Source organism: Sceloporus undulatus, chromosome 2, assembly GCF_019175285.1.
Source record: "Sceloporus undulatus isolate JIND9_A2432 ecotype Alabama chromosome 2, SceUnd_v1.1, whole genome shotgun sequence".
Taxonomy (NCBI): Eukaryota; Metazoa; Chordata; class Lepidosauria; order Squamata; family Phrynosomatidae; genus Sceloporus; species Sceloporus undulatus.
The window spans coordinates 181,122,648-181,146,102 of NC_056523.1; the positions used below are offsets into that span (position 1 = coordinate 181,122,648).

The 23,455-nt window shown below is 41.9% G+C and overlaps 1 protein-coding gene across 9 annotated transcripts in view; it reads right to left on the reverse strand.

The window, feature by feature from the left end:
- TNS2 (tensin 2) overlaps nt 1-23,455 on the reverse strand; it is a 156,137-nt gene that overhangs the window by 48,671 nt on the left and 84,011 nt on the right. For 5 of the 9 annotated variants that reach the window (XM_042455680.1, XM_042455684.1, XM_042455683.1 and 2 more), the window contains 2 exons: nt 22,483-22,520; nt 6,056-6,094 (listed from right to left, as the gene is read on the reverse strand). In XM_042455680.1, the coding sequence (XP_042311614.1) occupies nt 6,056-6,094; nt 22,483-22,520 (77 nt within the window). Of the gene's footprint in view, nt 1-221; nt 521-912; nt 2,854-6,055; nt 6,095-17,186; nt 17,206-17,521; nt 17,888-22,482; nt 22,521-23,455 lie in introns of those variants that run through there. The other 4 variants (XM_042455686.1, XM_042455685.1, XM_042455688.1 and 1 more) reach the window with 4 other exon arrangements.

Genomic DNA, 23,455 nt, shown 5'->3' on the forward strand with positions numbered 1-23,455 from the left:
TGATGCATAAATAGAATAGAAAAACCTGTACTTGGGGGGGGGGGGGGGGGGGGGGGAGGAAACCTTATAGAAATCAGATCAGACAGATTAATCCAGTTTCTAACAAACAGACAGATAGATCATTTTAACTATAGAGATTCAAAATAGCCATAATGGAACTGGCATCAAGAATGTTTGTGTCTCCTAGATGTCCTCTCTCAGTCACTACCACAGTACAGTACCTGTAACTAAAGAATTTGCTAGTTGTCAGAAATGAGCTCTTCTGAGTGCGGAATTCTCCTGTCCTGTTGGCTGGAGTTACCCTATTTGAAAACCAAAATGAGGGCATATTTGTTGACCAACTACTTCAAACCACTGTCCACTATGACAACTGTCACTTTAATACCCTAGGCTCCAGCAAGAGGAGTCACTACTTCTTAGCTGAGTCAGTCCAACAGACAAGACAGACCTTCCTTGCAGCCAGGCACCATCCCAGAGATGGCATCTGCAGGACCTCTGTCTCTTCTTCACTGTCTCCCCTCTTGATGGACCTTCCCCTCAGGACACAGGAGAATGGCAGCTCCAGGTGACAAGGGTGGATGGGGCAGCAGCCCCAACCCAGCTGGAAGCTGGCGAGTCACTCGGTAACACACACACACACACACACTGAGGGTGCCTGCTTTGGGGACTTCCCTTGCACGTGTTTTAACTGGCATGGTTTGAGCGTTGTACTATGACTCTGGAGACCAGGGTTTGAATCTTGGCTCTCTGGACCTTCGGGAGTTGCCCCCACTCAGATGCAGAACAATTGAAAGGGGAATCCCTACTCTATTCTTGTACATCCTCCTGTAGGAGTGAAAGGTTCAGAACTCTCCTTTCCAGAACAAAAAAACCTTGCTGGGGGGGGGGGGGTAACACTACTGTTATACTCACCCTCTATTCAGCCCTTCAGTGTATTCTTCATACAATGCTTGAAATTTGCTAACCAGGAAGTTGGAAGTATCACCATGTTCCACCAAGCTGGTGCTTTCCTCAACAACCTGGAAGAATTCTTAGAGATTTGTATCTCGAGCTGGTTCGTATCTCCTGTACATCCAAGAGAATTCTCAGGCACTCTTCCTCTGTGTGGGAGCTGTTATGAGCCCAGCTTCTGGACCCATGCAGTACCTCTGATGACATCATGCTGTACTGATACTAGATTCTAGGAAGGCCAAGATCTTATCTGCTTCTTGGCTTCTTGGTGTTCTTGAGAAACATTCTGGTAGGTGGTGGCTAAAACCATCCTTCTGCCAAAAGTGTTGCTTCTAGCTAGCCCTTCTTGCACTGGGTGGGGCTGAGCACTTTATTTGTTGCTTGAGCTAATGGATTAACTCCCTGGATGTTGTTCACAGAGCAAACAGGCCTATCTGATCTCACCATCAAGGGAATGTGTCCTCTTAAGCTGAATTATTAACATTTCTTTCATTCCCTCTTCATGGGGATATCTTACTTTCAACCACCGTTTATCGTGTAATTCAGCATTCCTTGAGTGTTATTGTCATCTATCTTGCATCAGCCTTGTGAGCTAGAGTGATTTTACTCCTGTTTTACAGATAGCCAATACAAACACAAAGCACACGACACTTGTTCCTTGCCTCTATAAGACAGCAACAACAACCATACCACTTTAAGTGGTTTTGGGGAGATTAAAGGGGAAATGAGTGAACTTCTTCAGGTATAATCACAGAGAGAAGGTTGTCCTCTTCTGTCTAATCATGGCTAAGAAATTCTATGTTTTAGGAGCAGAGGGTTTCATAAGAGCTCTGTGTAAGGGAAGGGAAGTAAGAAAGAAGGCCTTAGGTAACCTGTGCCCAGGTCAGTTAGGGCTTTAAAGTCTAAGACCAGTATTTTGAATTCCCAGAAATGAACTGGGGAACAATTTTGTTGCTCCAACAAGAATTTGGAAGTAAAGAGTTACAAGTATTTTAGGTATTTGGGAAGGAGTGCTTAATAACGTTAGTTTCAAAAAGTAAAATATAATGGTTTCTCATTACTTACAAATATCATTTTACAGAGCATCTTTAGTGGGACTGGGGCAACATTCTGAATTACCTTGTCAAAAGTATAATGAGTAATACCAGTGGGTTATTTGTTAAACACTGTTAGGAGCAATAGGCATAAATTACCTTTACAGAGTAACTTTCAAGGTCCTGGTTTTAGCACTAGTTCTGTCTCACAGTCACTGATAAACTCACCGCATTTTCTGGGAAGTCATCAAAGGCAACCCTGCTGAGATGGTCTTACAGTAGTCTAGCCTGGAGGACTTCAAAGTTTGTGGAAGAAGGGGCAAGTTGTCACTGATGTGAGTACATTTTAGTCTCAGGAGGTACATGGGGATGCAAAGAATGCAGTCCCTCAGCTAGTATTCTACCCCTTCCAAGGGAGGAACCAGCTTCCAGATCAGGTTCTCAGGTCTTCTCCACAGGGGTGTCATTATAGGGGTGCAGGAAATGAAAATCACATCAGGTGATACTTCAGAGGAAGGTGAACACCAAGTAGGATGGTCACTCACCATTCCATCCCTAGACCTTCCCCAGACACACACACCCTCCAGCAGCCCATCAGCTGTGGCCACTGGAGGGGCTGGGGACTCCTCTCCTTCTGCCAAAGGAATGGAGTCTGTGACCAACCTTGCCTCCATTTCCTGCCTAGCTAACAACCCTGCCAGCCCTGCCCACTCCCTGGAGCTGTGGGTTGGTTGGCTGCTTGGGGGTTACAGCATGAGTTACCGCACTGGGTTGGCATCAACCCTAGTGACGCTACTGCTGATCCTGCCTCACTACTAGTGCCCCCCCCCATGTTTTGGCTGGGTTTCAGTTTATTTCACTATCACAGGATGCAATTATCCAAACAGAATTTCTACTATGTCACCCAGTTATGTGAAAAGGGGGGGGGGGATGCAAAAAAGAAAAAGAAGAAACACATGTGTTATCCACATATTGACTGCAAACCTCCAGACTGCTTCCCCTGATGATTTTATTATTCTATTCAATGCAATAATATTATTACGGTTATAGGCTAACAAAGAAGAGAAAGGAATTTTTACCATGAGTTAAAATTTGCCTGAGTAGCATAAAATACAAATTAGTATTGTTGTTGTTGTTGTTAGCTGCCCCTGAGTCACTCTCAACTCATGGCTAAGGAGCCTTGGTGGTGCAGTGGTTAAATGCCGGTACTGCAGCGCTCCAGGATCGACTCAGCTTAGCATCCTTTTGTAGGTTGCTAAAATGAGCACCCAGCTTGTCAGTTGCAATTAGCTTACACATTGTAGACAGCTGAGGAAGCTTAAGTGCACTGATAAGCAGTATAGAAATGCACTTGCTATTGTTATTGCTATTGCTAGGATGACCCTGTGGATGAGACATCTCCAAGACCCCCATCCTTCACTTTTCTGCTTAGGTCTTGTAGATTCAGGCCTGGGACCTCCATAATTGATTCTATACATCTGACATGTGGTCTCCCTCCCTTTTTACTGCCTTCTGCCTTCCATAGCATTGTTGTCTTTTCTAATGAATCATGACTTCTCATGATCTGGTCAAAGTATGACTGCCTCAGTTTAATCATCCTGGCTTCCAGGGAGAACTCAGGCTTGATCTGTTCTAGGATCCATTTCTTTGTCTTCTTGAACATCCTCAACACTTCTCCAGCACCGCATCTCAAATGAGTTGATTTTCTTTTCATCCACTTTCTTCACTATCCAGCTCTCACATCCATACATGGTGATGGGAAATACAATGGATTTAACCATTCTAACTTTAGTGCTTTGTATATCCTTACTCTTTGGGATCTTATCTAGTTCATTCATAGCTGCTCTTCCCACTCCTAGTCTTCTTATTCTTGACTGCAGTTTCCGTTCTGATCAATGTTTGTTGAAAGGTACAGGAAATCTTTATCCATTGGCATAGACTTCACTAAATGTGTAATGGTTTCATTAAGATGTTCAAAAGGATGGGGGTAAGTAGCTGAACTTTGCCGTACCCATAAGAACAGCCCTTAAGTGGTAAAGGCAGCACAGCAAAGCTGACATGGAGCAGCATTAGGAAGTACAATAGAAAGTCACATTTACACAAGGACTGAAGCAAAAGTATCCATGTTTACTTGCTTCATAGGAATGGCAACTTCTATAGTGCCACACAATCTTAGTTGCATTACATATGGGCCACAGATTTACATTCTTCAAGCTTGCCAAGGGCTGCATGTTAAGGACCAGGCTTTGAATCCTTGCTCAGCCATAGAAGCCCACTGGGTGACCATGGGCAAGTCAGACTCTCTCAGCCTCAGAGGAAAGTAATGGCAACTCCCCTTGAATAAATCCTGCCAAGAAAACCATGTGATAGGTTCACGTGAGGGTCACTATAAATCAGAACTGACTTGAAAGTACACACCAACAACAATGGGAAGACTCCTTGGGGGTATTACATAGAGCTCAGTGCTCACCATGAGGTTACAGATCTCAAAGGACTCTAGGACTGACGTTGACAAGAAATCCCAGAGATTCCAATAACTATCATATCATATTTTATCAACTTATCCTGGATTCAGAAGAAATATAAATTTAACCAAAATCTAATAGGAAGGATGATGATCATCTTGGACAGAGAAGTCTAGGCAGATAAGATTTAGATATCAAATATATATCCATATTAGACTGTAGAATCGGCATGTAGAGAGATCATGTAGCACCTTTGAGGCCAAATTCTTTCTTTAAGTTAATTTGCAAAGGTGGTACAAGATTTAGATATGTCAGTTGTTAAGGTGATCACAGTAGACACAGTGCTCTCATAGTAAAGGGGGAAATAATATATAGTACATCCATCTCTCTTATTGGACAAAGAAATACAGTGGACCCTTGGGATCTACTGGAGTTCAGTTCCAGAAGCCCCTGGGGATATCAAAATCAGTGGATGTTTAAATCCCATTATATACAATGGCATAGTAAAATGGTGTCCCTTATATAAAATGGCAAAAGCAAAGTTTGCTTTTAAGAAATATATATATATATATATATATATATATATATATATATATATATATTCTCAAGCCATGGATGGCTGAATCTGTGGATGCAGAATCCATAGATATGAAGGGATAATTATATTATCCACAGAACCTGTTACTATTATTTAGGTAACAAAGAGATACGAGAACACGTTCAGTGAAAACGTCTATAGGGTACACTGAAAACAGTGGGTGTACAAGTGGTAGAGTATCTGAGGAAGCACACTCACTGTATTTTGTTCTCAGATACCATCTTCCCCCAGGAATCATTTTGAAGAAAACTGTTTCTAAAGGTCTGGTGCAGAGGCTGGTACTGTATTACATGGCTTGACTGGGGGTCTCATAAACCTATTTGCTACACCACTGCTTGGGAGGGTAAAACTTTTCAAATCCCTCAGTTAGTACAGTATAACCATGTTGGCTGTAGGTTGATGGGAACTGTAGTCTGCCTCCAAAAGCACTTTTCCTGCCCCCAAGCTCTATCCATCCTCATTCCTGGTAGCAATTTTTCCAGCTCTTTAGAAATTACATGATAACATCAAACCAAATTTTTAATCAATTACTTCATAACATCATCATCACTCACTGCCTCCATTGTAACAAGTAAATAACAATAAAAACAGTTACTACTGGCACTAAAAATGCAAAAGTAGCAGTCACCAAGGAAATCTTACAATCGCATGCAAGTGGTGGTGCTTTACTTTGTCTTTTTGAAAACTCCCTCCCTCCCTCTCCAAGTTGGAGGGAAATTGTCAGATAGAAGCTTCCACTAGAGATTGATTTGCTGTTAAGCAACACCAAAAGTAGATTTGGTAATGGAGATTCTGGCCAAGGGGGCATGAAGGCAACTCGTTTTTTTTAAATGATGCATCTCTACGCAGCCAAAGTTGGTTCCATGGTTCATGTCTCTGCACCAAGCAGAGCAGAGAATGCGAGTCGGGAATGGTGTGGGGAGGAGCAGGCAAAGTAGGAAATGACAAAAGGAAGATATGTAAGAAGACATAGGGCTTATGATGGGTGGACAAAGACCATCACTTACCAGTTCAGGAGGAGGGAGGGGCTGGCAGGGTGATGGAACCTGGAATGAAGAAGAAGAAAAATTGAGACTGTTGAGTTCAGCTGTACCTCCTTCCTGGGTTCCCAGGCCTCCCAGTCTGTCAGCATCCCCACCACAAACCAAACTTTGCAATGACGTCCCAGTAAGCTCTCCCTCCACCCCCACAGCATGAGCAGTGAGAGAAGGGAGGGAAAAAAGGCCTCTTGCTCAGTTCCTGGGGCTGGAGACAGAATCAAACTCTTTTCCCCATCAGGGTGTTTGCTTTGGCCTGGGGCTAGGCCCTTCCAAGGACGGCAGGCACATAGGCTGCGATTCATCCTGGCTGGGAGGCAGCAGGGCCAAAGGGGTGGGGGTGCTAAATATAGAGAAACATAAACAGGAGGCACCCCACCCAGGAGGGGGAGCACAGTGGGGCTATTCAGCTCTGCGCGCTCCCCCACCTCACCTGGCTCAATGGCCTTTGCATCCCTGGGCAACCCATGAGAGAGGAGGGAGGTTCTCCTTCCCCATCCACAGTTATTTAGAGGTTTTTAAATCCGCTTCGTCCCGCAGCCGAGTGACTAGGGATGTCTCACCACGGCTCCCCTGCTATCTGTTTTGTTATCTCTTAACTTATTTCTGTCTGAATTGGGTCCATCTGCAGGCTTTTCCAATCCTGTCTACATATCATGCACATAGAGGAGAAAACAGCATAAGTTCAGAGGGAAACAGCAAACATGTGCAAACAATCCTAGATGGTCATAGTGTTTTTGTAAGTGAAAAGCTATTTTGGCAGGGGACAGTTTGGACCAGAAAAGCATTCAAGAATTAATGTGCTTAAAATGCTTTCCCTGAAACCATTTCCCCCTTCACTTTCCCACTTCAAGCACCACACAAATACACACACACACACACACACACACACAGAGCATCTTGTTCCCTGTGGAGTTCCACGTGTGTTTGTGAGAGGAATACAATATGGAAAATAACATTTTTAAAACAGAAATCTGAATAGGAGAGCTGTTTACTAGGCACAAGTATCTGCTCAGTTATCCATTTGCTTTCTAATAAAAAGAAAGCATTGAATGATGGGAGTAAAAGATTAGTTTTCAAAAATAGGAAGATTTGTTTCCCCTATAATATGTACAACCAGATAGAAGACAGGAGAGGTTTAACATCTTGACAACAGATAGAGAAGCATGTACAGTGAGCTCGTGTACTCATTATAGGCGGCTTTCAACTTTTGCTGAAGCCGCCCGCCATTAAAAGAAATGGTGCGCACACACGGCCACGCATCAAGCCCAAACTCCATTCTATCCAATGGGGCTTGAGCATACGCTATTTTTGCTTTACCCAGTGGGGTCCAGAACGGATTCCCCCCCCCCCCCCCGTAATGTGAGAGCAGACTGTAGTTGCATACTCCCAGCATTTCACAAATGAAAATTGAGACACATGTGGCCAAGCTACATCACAGTGTGGTTAAGATGGCAAAAAATTATTAATGGGGAAGAACACATGAACTAGGACGCAGTGGTTTGCTTTTGCCTGAGCCTTCTGGGAAAGGCAAGATTCTGCCTCTCCTCCTCCTCTTTACCTTGCTAAATTAACTGGAGGAGAATTACTTTTGCACTTTGAACTCAGTTTGCAGCAATGGAAGTAAGCACTGGACAAAGAGAAAAAGGAGAGAGGAACCGGGACACTTTGAGTCAGTTGGAGGATATGTATTTGTACAATTAAACCTGGCACAATTAATCTGTATCTGTTGTTAGCGGCCCTCAAATCAGTTCTGACTCATGGAGACCCTGTGGATGAGACATCTCCAAGAATTGCTATCTTCCATTGCCTTGCCCAGATCCTGCAAGCCCTGGCCCATAAACCCCCTGATTGAGTCTATCCATCTGATTTGTGGTCTTCCCCTCTTTCTTCTACTCTCCACCTTTCCTATCATTATTGTTTTTTCTAGAGAGCCATGTCTTCTCATCATGGGGCCAAAGTCTGACCCATTTGTTTGTCTTTTTGGCTGTCCATGGTATCCTAAGTACTCTTCTCCAGCACCACATTTTGAATGTGTTGATGTTCTTTCTGTCTGCTTCCTTCACTATCCAGCCCTCACAACCGTACATGGTAATTGGGAATACAATGGCCTGAACAATTCTGACTTTAGTGCTCAGTTGTATGTCTTTGCTCTTCAGTATCTTTTCCAGTTTTTTCATAGCTGCCCTTCCCACTCCTAGCCTTCTTCTTATTTCTTGACTGCAGTCTCCTTTCTGGTCAATGTTTGATCTTAAATATGGGAATTCTTTAACTATTTAAATTTCCTCATTGTCTAGATTGAATTTGTGTATTTCTTCTGTGGTCATTATTTTTGTTTTCTTTATGTTCAGCATCAGGTGTGACTTTGCACTTTCATCTTTGACCTTCCTTATTAACTGTTCCAATTCCTCAATGTCTTCTGCTAATATTATGTTAATGTTGCTTCCTCCTATCTTAACTCCTCCTTTTTCTGATTCTAATTCTGCTTTTCTTATGAAGATCTGAGAACCTTACCTTTTAATGTACAGTATTTTGAAAAAGAAAAAACAAACAAACACACAGAGACAGATTTCCACACATATGCATCTTCATAACTATCATTATACACATATAACCTGTACTTCTCTGTTGGAACCTGTACAAAAGATCTTAGAAGCAGTGGCTCTTATGCAAAAACCTTTCATAATCAATTCTGTTGTCCAAAGTGGACCTTTTCCCACTTTCATCTTTGATATACTTCTTTCATAAGTGACTTCAGGCTGCAGAAGAGTTTATTTATGTAGCTGTCACCAGAACATGGGAAACTGCTTAATCCTTATTGTGTCCTCAACACAACAGGAGATACCCCTGGATGCATCTCTGAACAATGCATGGAACATGTACAGGTAACAGTCTGAGGTGTTAGGGGGAAGATGCATATCACCAGTGGCATCCCTAGGGCTGGTGTAATCTGGTGTGGTCGCTAATGGTGTCACCTCCCCATTGACCTCCTGTTCCACACCATACCGAATCCTTAGTAATGCTTTTTTCCAATAATGTTACTCATAAATCGTAATTCCCATATGCCACTGAATGTCATGTTAATTGGTGTGACAACCAGCAAAAATACATTTTCAAATTACAATATCATATGCACAACCTAAATGTATTTACATATACATTGTGAAGATTTAGTTAAAATGAAAATCTGAAAAGGATTTTAAAAATTCAAAATTTCATTTTTTTTTAAAAATTAAATTTTAAAAATTTTGTGGGGGGGGGGTCTCTCCTTTCTGCTCCCACTGTGCTTCACCCCACTCCCACCATCTCTTAAAGCATTTTAAAGGGAAACAGATGAATGCCTCAGCCTGTTTCTGCCAAAATACAGATGGCCGAGGAGCAGTGGTGTCACCCATCCCTCTTAGTGTCACCTGGTGCAGTCCGCACCCCCTTGTAATGCCACTGCATATCACACATTTGTTGTACATCCTTGTGACAACTACTCAACACGAGGGAAAACAGTGGGGATTGGGCAGAAGATGTTAGATGCCCTTTGGGCCCCATTAATCAAAGCAGGGGCACTTTCAAGTGGAGGGTTGTCCTATGTAAAATAGGATATATGGCTACCCTTATGATGAGTGAAGAAATGGAACTTATAGGTGTTGTTAAGATAGGTGAGAATTTTGCATTTTTGATAAGAATTTGTTAAAATTCACAAGACTCTTTCTATTCAGGACAAAAAGAACTAATGTAGAGAAGAAAAAAAGTTTGAATGTGAGAAAGACAGAAACAGAGTTATCCATCCAAGTTTAAGTCTTTGAATATTCATCTCTCCAAACGTTTGATGAATTCAAGCATGTTAGAGCTGCATTAAGGTTGCCATTGTTTATCTAAGAGGGTTTTAAACATTTTTGTGGCAGGCAGGTTCAGCACAGTCTTCTCTTTGTAGGGGTTTCCTGTGTTTACCATGCAGCAAAACACAACAGAATCCAAAATCCACAAAGCAGCTATACCTTTGTTGGGCCAACTCCAAAGCATAAAATATATAACGTAGCATTGAAATTGAGCATGATGTATTGTATGCTTTGGAGTTGTCCCAATAAAAGGCATTGCTGATTTTGTAGTCCTTGTGAGGAATAGCTCTACTATTGAATTTGGTCAGTGCCAATGCATTTTTGAAGAATTTGCCCAAAGTTGCAAATGTCTTCATACTGACGACTGAAAGAAGTTGAAGTTTAAGAACTTTCAAAGCAGGAGAAGGTGAAACTGATATTTTTTATCCATAATAAAGGTGGACAAGACAGCACATCTGAGGAATGCTGTAAACATAGCAAAATATCTATTCTTAAACAAATGCATTGTCTTAGTTCCCTCTGCTTCTCATACCCAGAAAGCAGAAAAGTTTAATCAAACAATGTGGCAGATCTCCCTTATCTTCTGATGCTGGGTCATGAGAAACCAGCAGCAGAAATAAGAAGTCTAGAGTAAAAATTGGCAGGTCACAGCCCTTTGCCAAAACCAACTATCATTACATTTTGAAATTATACCATGCATGAACAAGGGTGCAATTAAGCAAGTAGGCACTATCAAAAGGAATGCTGGTGGGCTGTATTGAAGAATATTTTTGCCAGCATATGGAAAAGTTACTTTTCTAAACTACAGCTTCCCAAATTACTAGTAGCTGAAGTCCAAAAAAGTAACTTTCCCAAGCTCTTCTTTCTTCTATATTTAAAAAAAAATCCAACTAGTAGGTGCTTTTGCATATTAAAACCTGGTCGTTGCTGTATGCCATTGTGCCATCGTTTCTGACTTGGGGAGACCCCAAGGCAAACCTATCACAGGGTTTTCTTGGCAAGGTTTCTTCAGAGGTTTGCCTCATCCTCTGAGGCTAAGATAGAGTGACTTACTCAAGGCCACACAGTGGGTTTCCATGGTCAAGTGGGGATTGAGACCCTGACCTCTAGAATTCTAGTCCAACACCCAAATCAATATGCCATACTGGCGCTCACCTGCTTTTGGCACATTATGCTTTACAAATCTATGTGTTTGGACGTTGCAATGGGATGTAATGATACTGGCCATGTACAGGGCTCAGAATCAATTAGCCTAGAAATTACTAAAAGCTAACCATTTGGTTCTCTACCCTGATTTTTAAAATTATATTTTATGTTATTATTGACAAGAAGTGAAGTCAGGAAGGGAATATATTTTTAAACATTCTTATTTGAATGAATTTAAGGGGGGAAAAACAATAGTTAAAACATTCCACATTCCACAAAAAATAAAATAAAAAGAATAAATGCTAAAATCAATTTGTTGGTCTTTAAAGTGTCACAAGATTCTTTCTTGGTTTTGCAGCCTAATACAGCTATCCTTTGAGATATTATTTATTATTAACTTCTATAATATAGAGTCCATTTTATCAGATGCATGAAGTGTCAGCTGGCAGATTTACACGGTACAACTAGAAAATTATAAACAGTGGGATTCAAATGGTTGTAAAAAGTAAGAAATAGAGTCAGTACCAACTCAGACAAAGCTTACATGTAAACACAATAAAGATAAATGATAATTCACAATATTATGTATATATTTACTGTGCTTGTTCTGCATATAATTAAGCTATGCTGAATTGTAAAAGGGGGTAATTCTGACTTTTCATGACCACTTGAACTCTCTTGTTTATGATATCCCCGCTTCTCCAGTCTAATGTATATATTTAACATATATTTAACATGACAGCTGAGGCAAACACTTCATGAATCTGATGGTGTGAAAGGTATATCACAAAGGTTTATGCCACAGGAAATCTATTAGTTTTTAAGATGCCACATGACTGTTGGCTAATGTCCAGCTGTCCATTCACACTACACAGTTACAGCACTATTGTTCCACTTTAATTGCCACAGTTCCATCCTATGGACTCCTGGGTTTTGTAGTTTGGTCAGAGGCACAGGAGCAGAGGCTCCTTAGGATCCGGAATCCCCAAATTCCACCGGATGGAACCATGGTAGTTAAAATGGAATCATAGTGCTATTTTTCTGTAATGTGAAAAGACCCTAACTCTCTGGAAACTGTGAGCAATTAAGGTTGCTGTGAAATCCAATACTCCATCAAGGATGGGGAATCTCTCATTCAACCCACAGATCTGGCCCATGAACATCTTCAGCATACCCTGCCCCCTTCTCTGTCCCCAATGTGTATCTGTGATGAAAGAAAGGAGCTGGTTTCCTAGCTCAGGCGAAGAGTAAATATAGCATTTTTTCATCAGCTTGCAAATAAATCCACTGATATCACCTATCAGTGATAGAGATATTTAAATATTTAAATGTCCCGCTCTTAACTATCTTCACATTTTAAAGATTTGAGCATTTAAAACCTCTGAGTAGATATAAATAAAATATTTTATTATCTTACTTCTTTTAATAACCAAGCTCGCAAACAGTTGATCTCTCCTCTATTAAGCCATCTACCTGGCTGATCAGATAAGTTTTATGCTAAAGTTCTATTAGAGGATAGATGTTCTAACATCACCCTTTCGGTTGCCAAATTCCTGTTGGTTAAGATTAGAGAGAAGGGAACTCTTAAATCTGGCCAGAGTATCTAAAAAGGTTTTATTGGGTATGTCAATTTTATTGTGTTTATGGAATGTTAAACTGTATCCTCTCTGATACTGTACCATTTTTGTTTGTTGTTCTTTGTATTGATGGGTCTATGGACTGTAAACAACAACAACAAAATAACCTGTGCTTCACCGCCTGGAACAGGTTGCAAAGAGACTTACTCTTCAGTAGACACATACAGAACTGAACTGTGGTTTGCATACCCAAAAACATGTTGTGCCACACATATGTGGTTAGAACTGAGCTATACTTTATAGGTTTGATGGAGAAATATCAAAATTGGTTAAGAGTCACAAATATCTGCCTACCTTTTGCCTTTATTCCCTCTATTGGATCCTTGGTTGTGTCCCATGTTATTAATTCCATCTGCATTTAAAATCCACTGAGAGCCTTCCTAAATTCAAATTCAGACCCTCAGCCAAAAAAAGTCCCCCATCCATACTATACACACAATTGCCAAGGCAAACATAACACAGGAGATGTATGAATGTAATGATGCCGTACAACTCTACCAAATGTAGTTATGGGGGTGGCCTGACTTGGGGCCAGTTCTTGCCACACACATATCTCATGGCCCAGATCCAAACCAAAGATGGAGGGGAAAGCTTCATGCCTAGCTGGGTCCTCAAATGTACCTCCAACAGAGTTTGGCAAGATTTACTTCCAAGCCATTCTAGACGTACGCCTACAGCAAACACAAATAATTTTCAGTTGAGGGGGACAAAAAATCTTTTAATAGGTGAGCGTTTTGTATGGCTTAGTTGGTTTTTTTAGCTTTAATTAATAAGAGAATGAAATGTTTGAGTAAGCAGGCTAGCAAAAACATTTTGTGGCCAATGATTTTGGAGGACCTCTTGGCAAATTTGCTTCCAGCTTTGCATATGTAAGCCTTAGGGTTGTTTCTTTGACTAAGGGGGTGGTGTGGAAAATGTGGGCCATAAACTGTGGCTCCTCAAGCCTCCCAAAGTCCCCAGACCCCTTAAGAAAAGTTCTGGGCAAAAATTCTTGTGATGGATAACATTAGAAGGAACGCTCCATCCAAAAGTCTCCATTTGATAACTGATCCAAACCCTAGGCCAGAGTGCTTCTAAGAGCTTGGAAATGTTATCCTTTTGGAATGCAACTCCTAGAATTCCTCTGCCAGCATGACCAGGATTCTGGATACTGTAATCCAAAAGCAACTTTCCCAAACCCTGTGCTTTCATTCTGTAGTCCCTGCCATGTCATGCTCTACTTTAGCCACATCTGCACTGAAGAAACAACACAGTCTAACACCATTTTAAATGCCATGGCTCATTGCTATGGGATTCTGAGATTTGTAATTTGGTGAGATATTTCATCTTCCTTGTCAGAGAGCTCTGGCACCACAACAAACTACAAATTCAAAAATTCCACAGCATTGAGTCATGGCAGTTAAAGTGTCATCAACCTGCATTATCTCCACAATGCGGATGCAGCCCTACTCTCATCTCCACCCCTCAAATACACATATGCTCACAACTATAAACCCAACCTCCAACATTCTCCATCAGCTCAGCTATGGGAAATATTTGGGAAATAAATGTGCTCTGGAGGAAGCTTCTTCCTGCTGCCGTTTCTCCTCCTGCCCCTCTCCCTTGCTTCTTCACTCCAGCAAGCCCTGGCCTGGGAAAACATCTGGACTAGCCCATGGGACATGGAGGGGAGGTCGTCAGGATGTGGGAAACTCTGGGAGAAAGTAAAACGATGCAGCCAGTGGGCCCCACAGCCAGGTCAGCTGGGCTGCTTCTTTACAAAAGGAAGACATCACGATGAATGTGTGTTCCATTAGGAAATCCCAGGGTCAGAGAATTCTTGGACTGCGGAATTGGTTTTTTGTTTTTCTCTGTCCATAATCCACAGATGGAAGCAGTGAGGCACAGGGGAAGGAATCTGTCCAGGCCAAGGTGTCAGCCATCAAGCCTGAACCATGCTTATCTCTGAGCTTTCCTGTCGCATCCTCTGGGGGTTCTACACATGCAGAATAGTGAGGTGGCAGAATGGGTTGTACCAGTGGGCAGCAAACTGGATGAGGGAGAGACATCTTTTTCAAATGCTTCTCTATACATTCATCCCTCTGTATCCACAGATCTTTTTTAATCCACAGATTCAAGCATCCATGGTTTGAAAATATTTTTAAATATAGAAATCCCAAAAATCAGACCTTGATTTTGCCATTTTATGTAAGGGATACCATTTTACTATGCCATTTGTATTAAGTGGTACTTGAGCATCCATGGATTTTGGTATCCATGTGGGCTCCTAGAACCCAACCCCAGTGGATAACAAGGGCCCACTGTAATCTAAAGGGTTGGTTGGAAAATCTGGTGATGACTTCTAAAGCCCTAAAGAGTCTTGGGCCAGATTTTTCAGTGACTGCTTTGCAGGACCATTGTCAACACTCCCAAGAATGGCAGGCATTGGGGACAGTGGTTTTTCGTCACACTTCTGGAATTCCTCTCCCCTAAAAGTACATATAGCTCCATCTTTGATCATTTTTAAAAGGCCTTCAAGAACATATTTGTTCTGCATTCTTTTAAATGAGCCATGAACAGGGTTATTAAATACTTCTGTTTTTAGTGTGTGGGGGGAATTGTTGTTGTTTTGTGCCTCTTCAAGTGATTTCCAACTTATGGCAATCCTCAGGCAAAGCTATCATGTTTTGTTTTGTTTTGTTTTTTGGCCAGATTTGTTTAGAAGGGTTTTGCCTTTGCCTTCTTCAGAGGCTGAGAGAGTGTGATTTTGCCCATGGTCACCCAGTGGGCTTGCATGGCTAAGAAGAGATTAGAATCCTGGTTGCCAGAATCATAGTCCAATACTTCTTGTAATTAGATAGTTTTATGTCTATTATAAGCATCGTGGGGGGTTTTGTGTGTGGAGTTTTTGGTTTTGTAATCCACAATGGGAAGGCTTTGCCTGGAAAAGTAATATGTAAATATTTTAAAATTGCATTATAGGACAAATATCTCCCTGCTAGTAGAAAATCAGCACAAGAGGGAAGAAGGCTTGACATAGATCCTGGGCTGGATTTTTACTACCAGGCATAGGCAATTTGTATTTTCTTGTCCCTCACAGAGGCTTTGGTGGGTTTTTAGAAACAGAGGGAGAGAACACAGGACTACATGGAACTACATTGTTTCATCCAGCGAGCCAGAATTTATGCATTCATAGAACAAAGCAGTTCCAGATGACTTGAGGAAACAAGCCAATCCGCCCACTACTCTCAGGGAAGGCAAATAGTGACAGAATCACAAGGTAATGGCACATGAAAGGGAAAAATCCAGACAGTCACCAAGTAAGAGCTTGGAAAAATTACTTTCTCTGGACAACAGTATGCAGAATCCCCCAGCTATCATGGGGGAGTCTGAGAGTGGTCATCCCCCAAAGCATGTAACTTTTCCAAGTTCTATGGATTTGTACTGAGCGTAGAAGGACACACTGTTCAGCATTCTTGTTTTCTATTTTGTGTCTATCCCCCAAAGCCTCCCATCCAAACAGCTTCATGCCAGACAAAGTCCAAGTCAGAAAGATTTAGAGGGATTGCAGGCAGAAGACTGTGGAACAGAATCACCTTAGACAAATCACGCAAGAGCTAATATATAGGGCATGGGGCTGGGGGGAGGTCCAGTAGCTTAGACTGAGTGTATCCACACAATTATTTGAAACATGTATATATAGTTACCTTATGTATTGTTTTATTCAAAGTTGGAAACTTTTGCTTCTCCATGAAACAACTCCCAGGGCAGCTGACATTACATTTAAAAACATTAGTTTCCCATTTAAAACAAAGACAGTATTAATTAATCCCCCACAACACACTCTCTCTATGTGTTACAATAAGAAGAACGCCAACAATGCAAACCATCAACAACAAAGCAGCCATAAAAAGAAGAAGAAGAAAGCATTAAAATATTCTATCCATTACAGACTCAGGATAATAAAATAGTCTTTTTCACCTGGTGCCTAAGGGTTAATCAAAATTAACTTCTAGGTACCAGGTGGGGAAAAAAACTATTCAGGTATCCCACAATCACAGAATGACCACTATTACCACTACCACTAAGGTCCTGTCTGTGGTCACTTGCTTTGAAGGAGAGACTGTAGCTCAGTAAATGTTTAGCATAAAAAAGACCTTGGGTTAAATCCCAACATACTCGCTGGGCTAAGAAAGAATCCTGCCTGCAACTCTTCAGAGCTGCAACTGGTCAAGTGTACTGAGCTAGACAGATGGATGGCCTGTCTTGGTATAGTCCAGCCTCTGATGCCATGCCTGCCTAAAGGCTACCGAGTCCAAACACTCTGTCACCAGTAATGGTCAGAAGGCCACATTAAGGTGAAAGCCTTCTCTTCTTACTTATCCCCAGCACCTGGTGTCCAGCATGAATGACATGCTAGGACTGGGGAGACTGGGGAGCATCTCCTTGCTCAACCGTGATATTCACTTGGCGACGTGGGGCCAGCCACTCTTTCAGCCAACCCACCTCAAATGGAGAGCAGGGGGGAAGACTAAGTATGGCCGCTTGGGCAAATGCCACAAAGAGGAACTGCCCCTCTCCCTGCATATGGATGTATAGTTCAGTTAGTATGGCTAATAGATATTAACAGCTCTATAAATAAGTAACTTAATGAACAAATAACTTTTTTAAAAACCCATGTCTTCCTTTGCTTGTCATGTTTCTAGCCACCCTCCCACCCTTAATTGCCCAACCAACCCAACAAGTGCTGACTAGTAATCCTGCAAGAGGCCTACTGCCCTCTTGTGGAGAGGGAAGAATGAACACTTCTCCTGCAAGAACATGACCATCTTCATACCCACCTGTTTGAGATGCCAATCCTACGCCAGTTCAGATGCAGCTTCCCCACGATCCAGTGCAGAGTGTAGACCTTTCATTGTTGTTTCCTGTCCCAGTCCAAGGGAAAGCATGGCAGAAGAGGGATCAGCAATGCAGAGAGAGAGAGAGAGAACTGGCTGTCTCATGGGCTCTCAGTGCCTTGCCATTGCTTTCCTTATGTTCCTGAGGGGATCCGTCTCTCCCCCTTAGTTATATCTCCTTTCCTGATAGCAGAACTGTGTTTGCAAGAAACAGCCACTACTGATCCTGTGATTTCAAAAAAACAGTCCCGGAACAACAGCAGCCTGAAGTTAAGTGGCTTCTCTCCTCCAGCTGCAGGCCTTGGCCCGGCTCCAAGGCAAACTCAGCTCATAATTACACAACCCAGAAGGGCAGCCTCACGCAGGCTTAAAGGGCCAGAAGGGTCTGGCTCTCACAGGAGTAGAGGGTCCACAGTTCCTGGGATCATCCCCCAAATAGAGCTGACCAGCAATAATGCATTTGGACCCAACTTGTTTGTGAACACATCTCCAAAGGAAGAGTTTGACAAAACTATAATGTTCTTGGATCCCCAAGATGTTGGAACCATGGCCTCAAAGCAGGCAGATATCGTCTTGGTATCCTTCCTATTTCCCTTCCCATTAGAAGGGATGGCAATCTCAAACCTTACTGTAAGATTCCCTTATGTACTTCAAAAACCCATCAGTTGCATAAGGTGCATGCCTTCACGTGGTGGATAAAAGGAGATATGGAGAGAAAAAGAGGGAATGCCAGATTCTTGACCTCCTAAGGAGCCTGACTGAAAATATCTGCAGGCACTAGAGTTATCAGATCTCAGGTTCTGGCCTTCACTCTCAGGGCTTGGACTGTCTTTTCCAGTCTTCAGGGCAAAGGGGAGGAATCTCAGGGAGAGAGCACTGTCTTGAAAGGTATATGTTTTTCATTTGTTAGACTTGTTTTTTCATTTGAATGCCATGATCTGCACAACTGTATTTGATACATAGTATATTGTGCTTAATGAGATCACCGGGATCCCCCTTTGTAACATTACAAGAAAGCCACTTGATAAGATTGCTTTTGTGTTGCCATAAGTCAGAAATGTCTTGAAGGCACACAACAACAACAAACTGAATCTTCAGAATATTTCACTTTCCTGTCTTCCATAGCTATAGGCTTGTTCATATATATCGAGAGGCTCCAGCCAGTGGTGCCACTAGACGTGCATAGGGGTGTGTGGGGTCTGCACTGGGTGACACCCCAGAAGAGGGGTGACACCTGGTCAGGCCCTCCTCCTGCTGCACCCCTCCTGGTTTTGCCACTGTGGCAGAGAAGGCCAAGTGCCCTCTCCTTCATGAGGTGACCTCTGCCGCCATGGTGAAGGAAAGGGCCAAGCACATTCTTTTGGCAACTACCGACCCTCCCACAGCCCCACTTGCACCGGTTGACACTAGGGATGGGAACACCACTGGCTCCAGCTATGTTCCAGAACAGATGTGTAGAACACTGGTCCCTTTAAGTCACACTTAAGTCATCGGTCCCTTTAAGTCACACTTTCTGACCCGTACATCTTGGCTAGGACTTCTTTCCATGAACTACCTTTGCTCCCATTCCAAATTCCCCCTGAGTGGGACATGAATCCCACTATGCCCTTAGGAAATCAGCCATTCACCACCCCGCAGGTATCGCTCTGAACTCAGCCAGACTTGAGTCAAAACCTTTGGAAACATCCCTGGGTTTCCCAGAGTTGGAAGAAATTATTTGCTTGGACACCCGCTTGTAGAATCAGGGTTTCCAGTTGTGTGGGGAGGCTGCATTTGTAGGAGATGCTCTTGCCTTTTCAGACTGTCGTTCTCAGTAGATGGAGAGCGATGTTTGATTGGGCAAGGCTAATCCTCTCCATGCACATTCATGTTAGCCTTGTCTTGATTTGAACACCTGACTTGGGGCTTGTGTCAATTTAAACAGAGTGCTCTTTATGAGAGGGAAGGGGGAAAGGGGCCTCCCACCACCCTCATATAGCATGACCATGGAGCTTTCTGGCTAGGGATGATGAAGTGTAGTCCAACACATCTGGAGGGCAAAGAAGTAGGGGATGTGTGTTGTCTAGACTAAGGGAAGATGCTGATGAAATATTTACAGTGAAGCAACAGACAAACAATTCCACAACAGAGAAGAATGTGCTTGCAATCCTCCTCCTCCTCCACCCTCCCAAAATGACAGGGACTTTCTGAAGGTGGTGAAACTGCTAGATCTTCTGTGGAACCTTGTGGTTACAAAACAATGATGATCCAGGATGAATCTACACTGTAGCAATAATGCAGTTTGACACCACTTTAACTGCCATGGCTCCATCCTACAAAATCCTGAGGTTTATAGTTTTGTGAGGCACCAGGACTCTCTGGCAGAGAATGCATAGGATGGAGATACAGCACTTAAAGTGGTGTCAAACTGCATTAATTTTACCATGTGGATGCACCCTCAGTGTCACTAGGCTACTAAATCTGGGCTGGCCTCTGCTTAGGTCTTGTCAACTACTATTCTATTTCAGGAAACTTTTGCAACCTATTTTTGCTCATACCAACCTAATCCTCTAGCCTGTTATCTTACTTAGCCCTTTCTCAGAAAGGAGATCAAGCTATAAATGGGGGAAAATATTTTTTAGTTCAATGGAAAAAAAAGGGAAGGGAATAGATTAACTCAATAAAGAACAGAACAAAAAAGAAACTTGAATGTGTGCTTCACTTTCAGTGACATCAAAATTGCTAATATGCATCCAAATAACTGTAGCAACCCAAAAAATGATATGAAATACTATAAGAAAATTTTTGAAATCCTTAGCTTTTCTTTGAAACTTTTTTCCAAACAAACAATAACTTACAGGCCCTTTCGACACCAAGGGTGCTTTCACATGACATATTTATAGCACTATGGTTCCAATTTAACTGCTATGGCCAATATCCTATAGAATCCTATGAATTTGCAGTTTGGGGAGGTGCTACAACTCTCTGTCTGGCAATTCACATTCCCTCAACTGCAAGTCCCAAGATTGCATAAGATGTTGCTATGGCAGTTAAAGTGGAATCACACCACTATAATTGTATAGTGTGAACGAGCCCATAGTCAGCTACCAATCCAGTCAGCTTTTGTACATGGAAAGCAAGGGAGGCACTATCTTGTTTTTTGCCTCAGGTAGCAAAATACATTGGCCCAGCCTTGTCCCTTTTCCCAAGGGGCCTCATACAGGCCCCAGATTTCCCTGTGCTTCTTAATCCTTTGCAAGCTTACATTCAGAATATAGCTTCCTTATTACTCCTTATTCCTTATTACTCAAGCCCACAAGATGTGTAGAAAGGGCTGCAGATTAAAAATGGCATTTTGACATCAGACAGTCAAAAGGCAGGATGTGAAGTTGACCTTGTAATGGTGGTATGCAATTGCTCTCTCCAGCACAGAACTAAGAGACGCACACAAGGCACAGAATGGATGTCTGTGGGAACTCTGTTGGTCCTTCACACACTTCAGCAAGGATCTGCAGTGATGTGGGGTTGATTTATAGCAACCACAAGGAACACGTCTCTATCCTCTAGAGCTTGGAAGTACTATGGATGGGTGGGAAGTACAACTTAGAATTCTTTCCAGATGGATACTGTTGTATACAGATACTGATGTATATAGTGATGGCAGCGAGAATAACATATGACCAAAAATGGAAAGATAAGGAAACACCAAAGCTAGAAGAATGACTATTGAAACTATATGACATGGTTGATTTAGACAAACTAACAATGATGAGGAAAGAGAAGACTTTTTAAACAGACATGGTGAGGACTGAAAAGAATGAATACATTTTTGGAGACAGAGATGGGGACAGCTGTCAATATCATACTTTGCTGATACATACATGGCAGATTGAAAATGCCTCTGAGTAGTAATAATTAGGGTTTTTTTTTTTAAATTCCCATTATAGTAAGATGTATTCTATTTTAGGTTCACTTACCTCCTCCTAGATAGACAGACAACCACAATTATTTCATAAGATACACACACACACACACACACACACACACGCAGGAACCAAACAGTAAAAATTAGAAAATTTCATGATAGATGTCTAGGGCAGCAGTTGATAAGAATGGAATACAGTTGTCCCTCCTCATTTGTGGATTTGACTTTTGTGCATTTGATTATTTGTGGTTAATATTTTCCCTCTAGGAATCTCTAGGTCCTCCAGTGCAACTCTGCCAGATGTTGACCATAGAGTTGTGATGGACAACCTACAAGTTCCTAGAGTAAACATTTCCCTAGGCATTTGTAGGTCCTCCAGCATGATTGGATGATCAACTTTTGGCAGATGTTGCCCACAGAGTTGAGGGAGATGATTTCTTAGATAAAAAGAATAATGTTTTTTTATTTGTGGTTTTTCCACATTCATGGGGATCCTTCATCCCTAACTCCAGTGAATGTGGAGGGACCACCGTATAGGAAGAGAAAATTAAAATAATAAGAAATAACCAACATTGAGGTGGAAGGAAGGCAAAAATGTTCTAATGATGTGAAGAATATCACAACAAAGGAGTTAAAAGATGTATGATATAAATTTTGTATTATTAACTTTTGCTGCCTACTATTTACACATTTTTAAAATGTATTTTGAGAAAATATTTTTATATGCCCATATGTTATCTTTTGCTTTTTGTGGTTTTTTAAAAATAATATTCATATATATATATATATATATATATATACACACACACACACCAGACATGGCCATGCTGGCTGGGAGATTCGGGAATTGTCATTCCAATAGTTATATTTCCAAGCCTTGTTGTCCTCCTAGAACTTAAGTTTAATACTATATTCTGTGTAATATGCCTCTTAACTCATTTAGAACACTTCTCACAATGTAATTTCTTGCTCCCATTAAATGTACAGCAGGCGCTCTTACCTTGGCTTCACATTTCTTATGGCTTGCCATTTTGCACACTGCAATGAAAAGAAAAGAGATATTCTAGATCTAGTCCTTGCCACCTTAAGAGATCGCCTGTAGGATGTATTCATTACAAATGTATTCTTGTTCAATGTGAAGTGGTAAGGTGCAAAGATATAGACCTCTACAGTAAACTTAGGATCGTCCAAGCCATTGTATTCCCCATCACAATGAATGGATGTGAGACCTGGACAGTGAAGAAAGCTGGTAGAATGAAAATCAACACATTTGGGATGTGGTGTTGGAGGATAGTGCTAAGGATACCATGGACAGCCAAAAAGACAAACAAATGGGTCCTTGAACAGATAAAGCCTGAATTCTCCCTGGAAGCCAAGATGACTAAACTGAGGCTGTTGTACTTTGGCCACACCATGATAAGGCACAACTCATTAGAAAAGACAATAATGCTACAAATGGTGGAGGACAGGAGAAAGAGAGGTAGACTATTAGATGGATGGACTCAGTCAAGGAGGCTGAGGACTCCAAAATAATTAACAACAACCAAAGGTGAAGAAACCTGTGTGGCAATGTTTTTCCTTTATGCTTTATGTAATACTCTGCTTAATGGGATGACTTCCTAGTAAGGGCCAGTGAAACAAAAGAGAGTTGCAAGGGGCCCTGGGAAACAGCTTTCTATTCCCTAGCCTTTCTGTTAGAGTTGTCTCTACCCTTAGGTAGGACAAGATAGCTGCCTCAGATGCAATAGATTTTGGATATCATGAAGAGGCAGCCAACAGTTGTTTTTTATTACTATATTTGTATTGCAAGGAATAAATACAGATGCATTTGTGGGATTTCCTATAGCACATGCCCAGATAAAGCAGTTGGCTTTAGGTACTATGCACCTTGGATAGGAGGTGGGGGCATTTAATATGATGCCTTAGACATCAAAATGTGTTGGGCTACCTTTGCCTACAGCCACTTCTCTGTG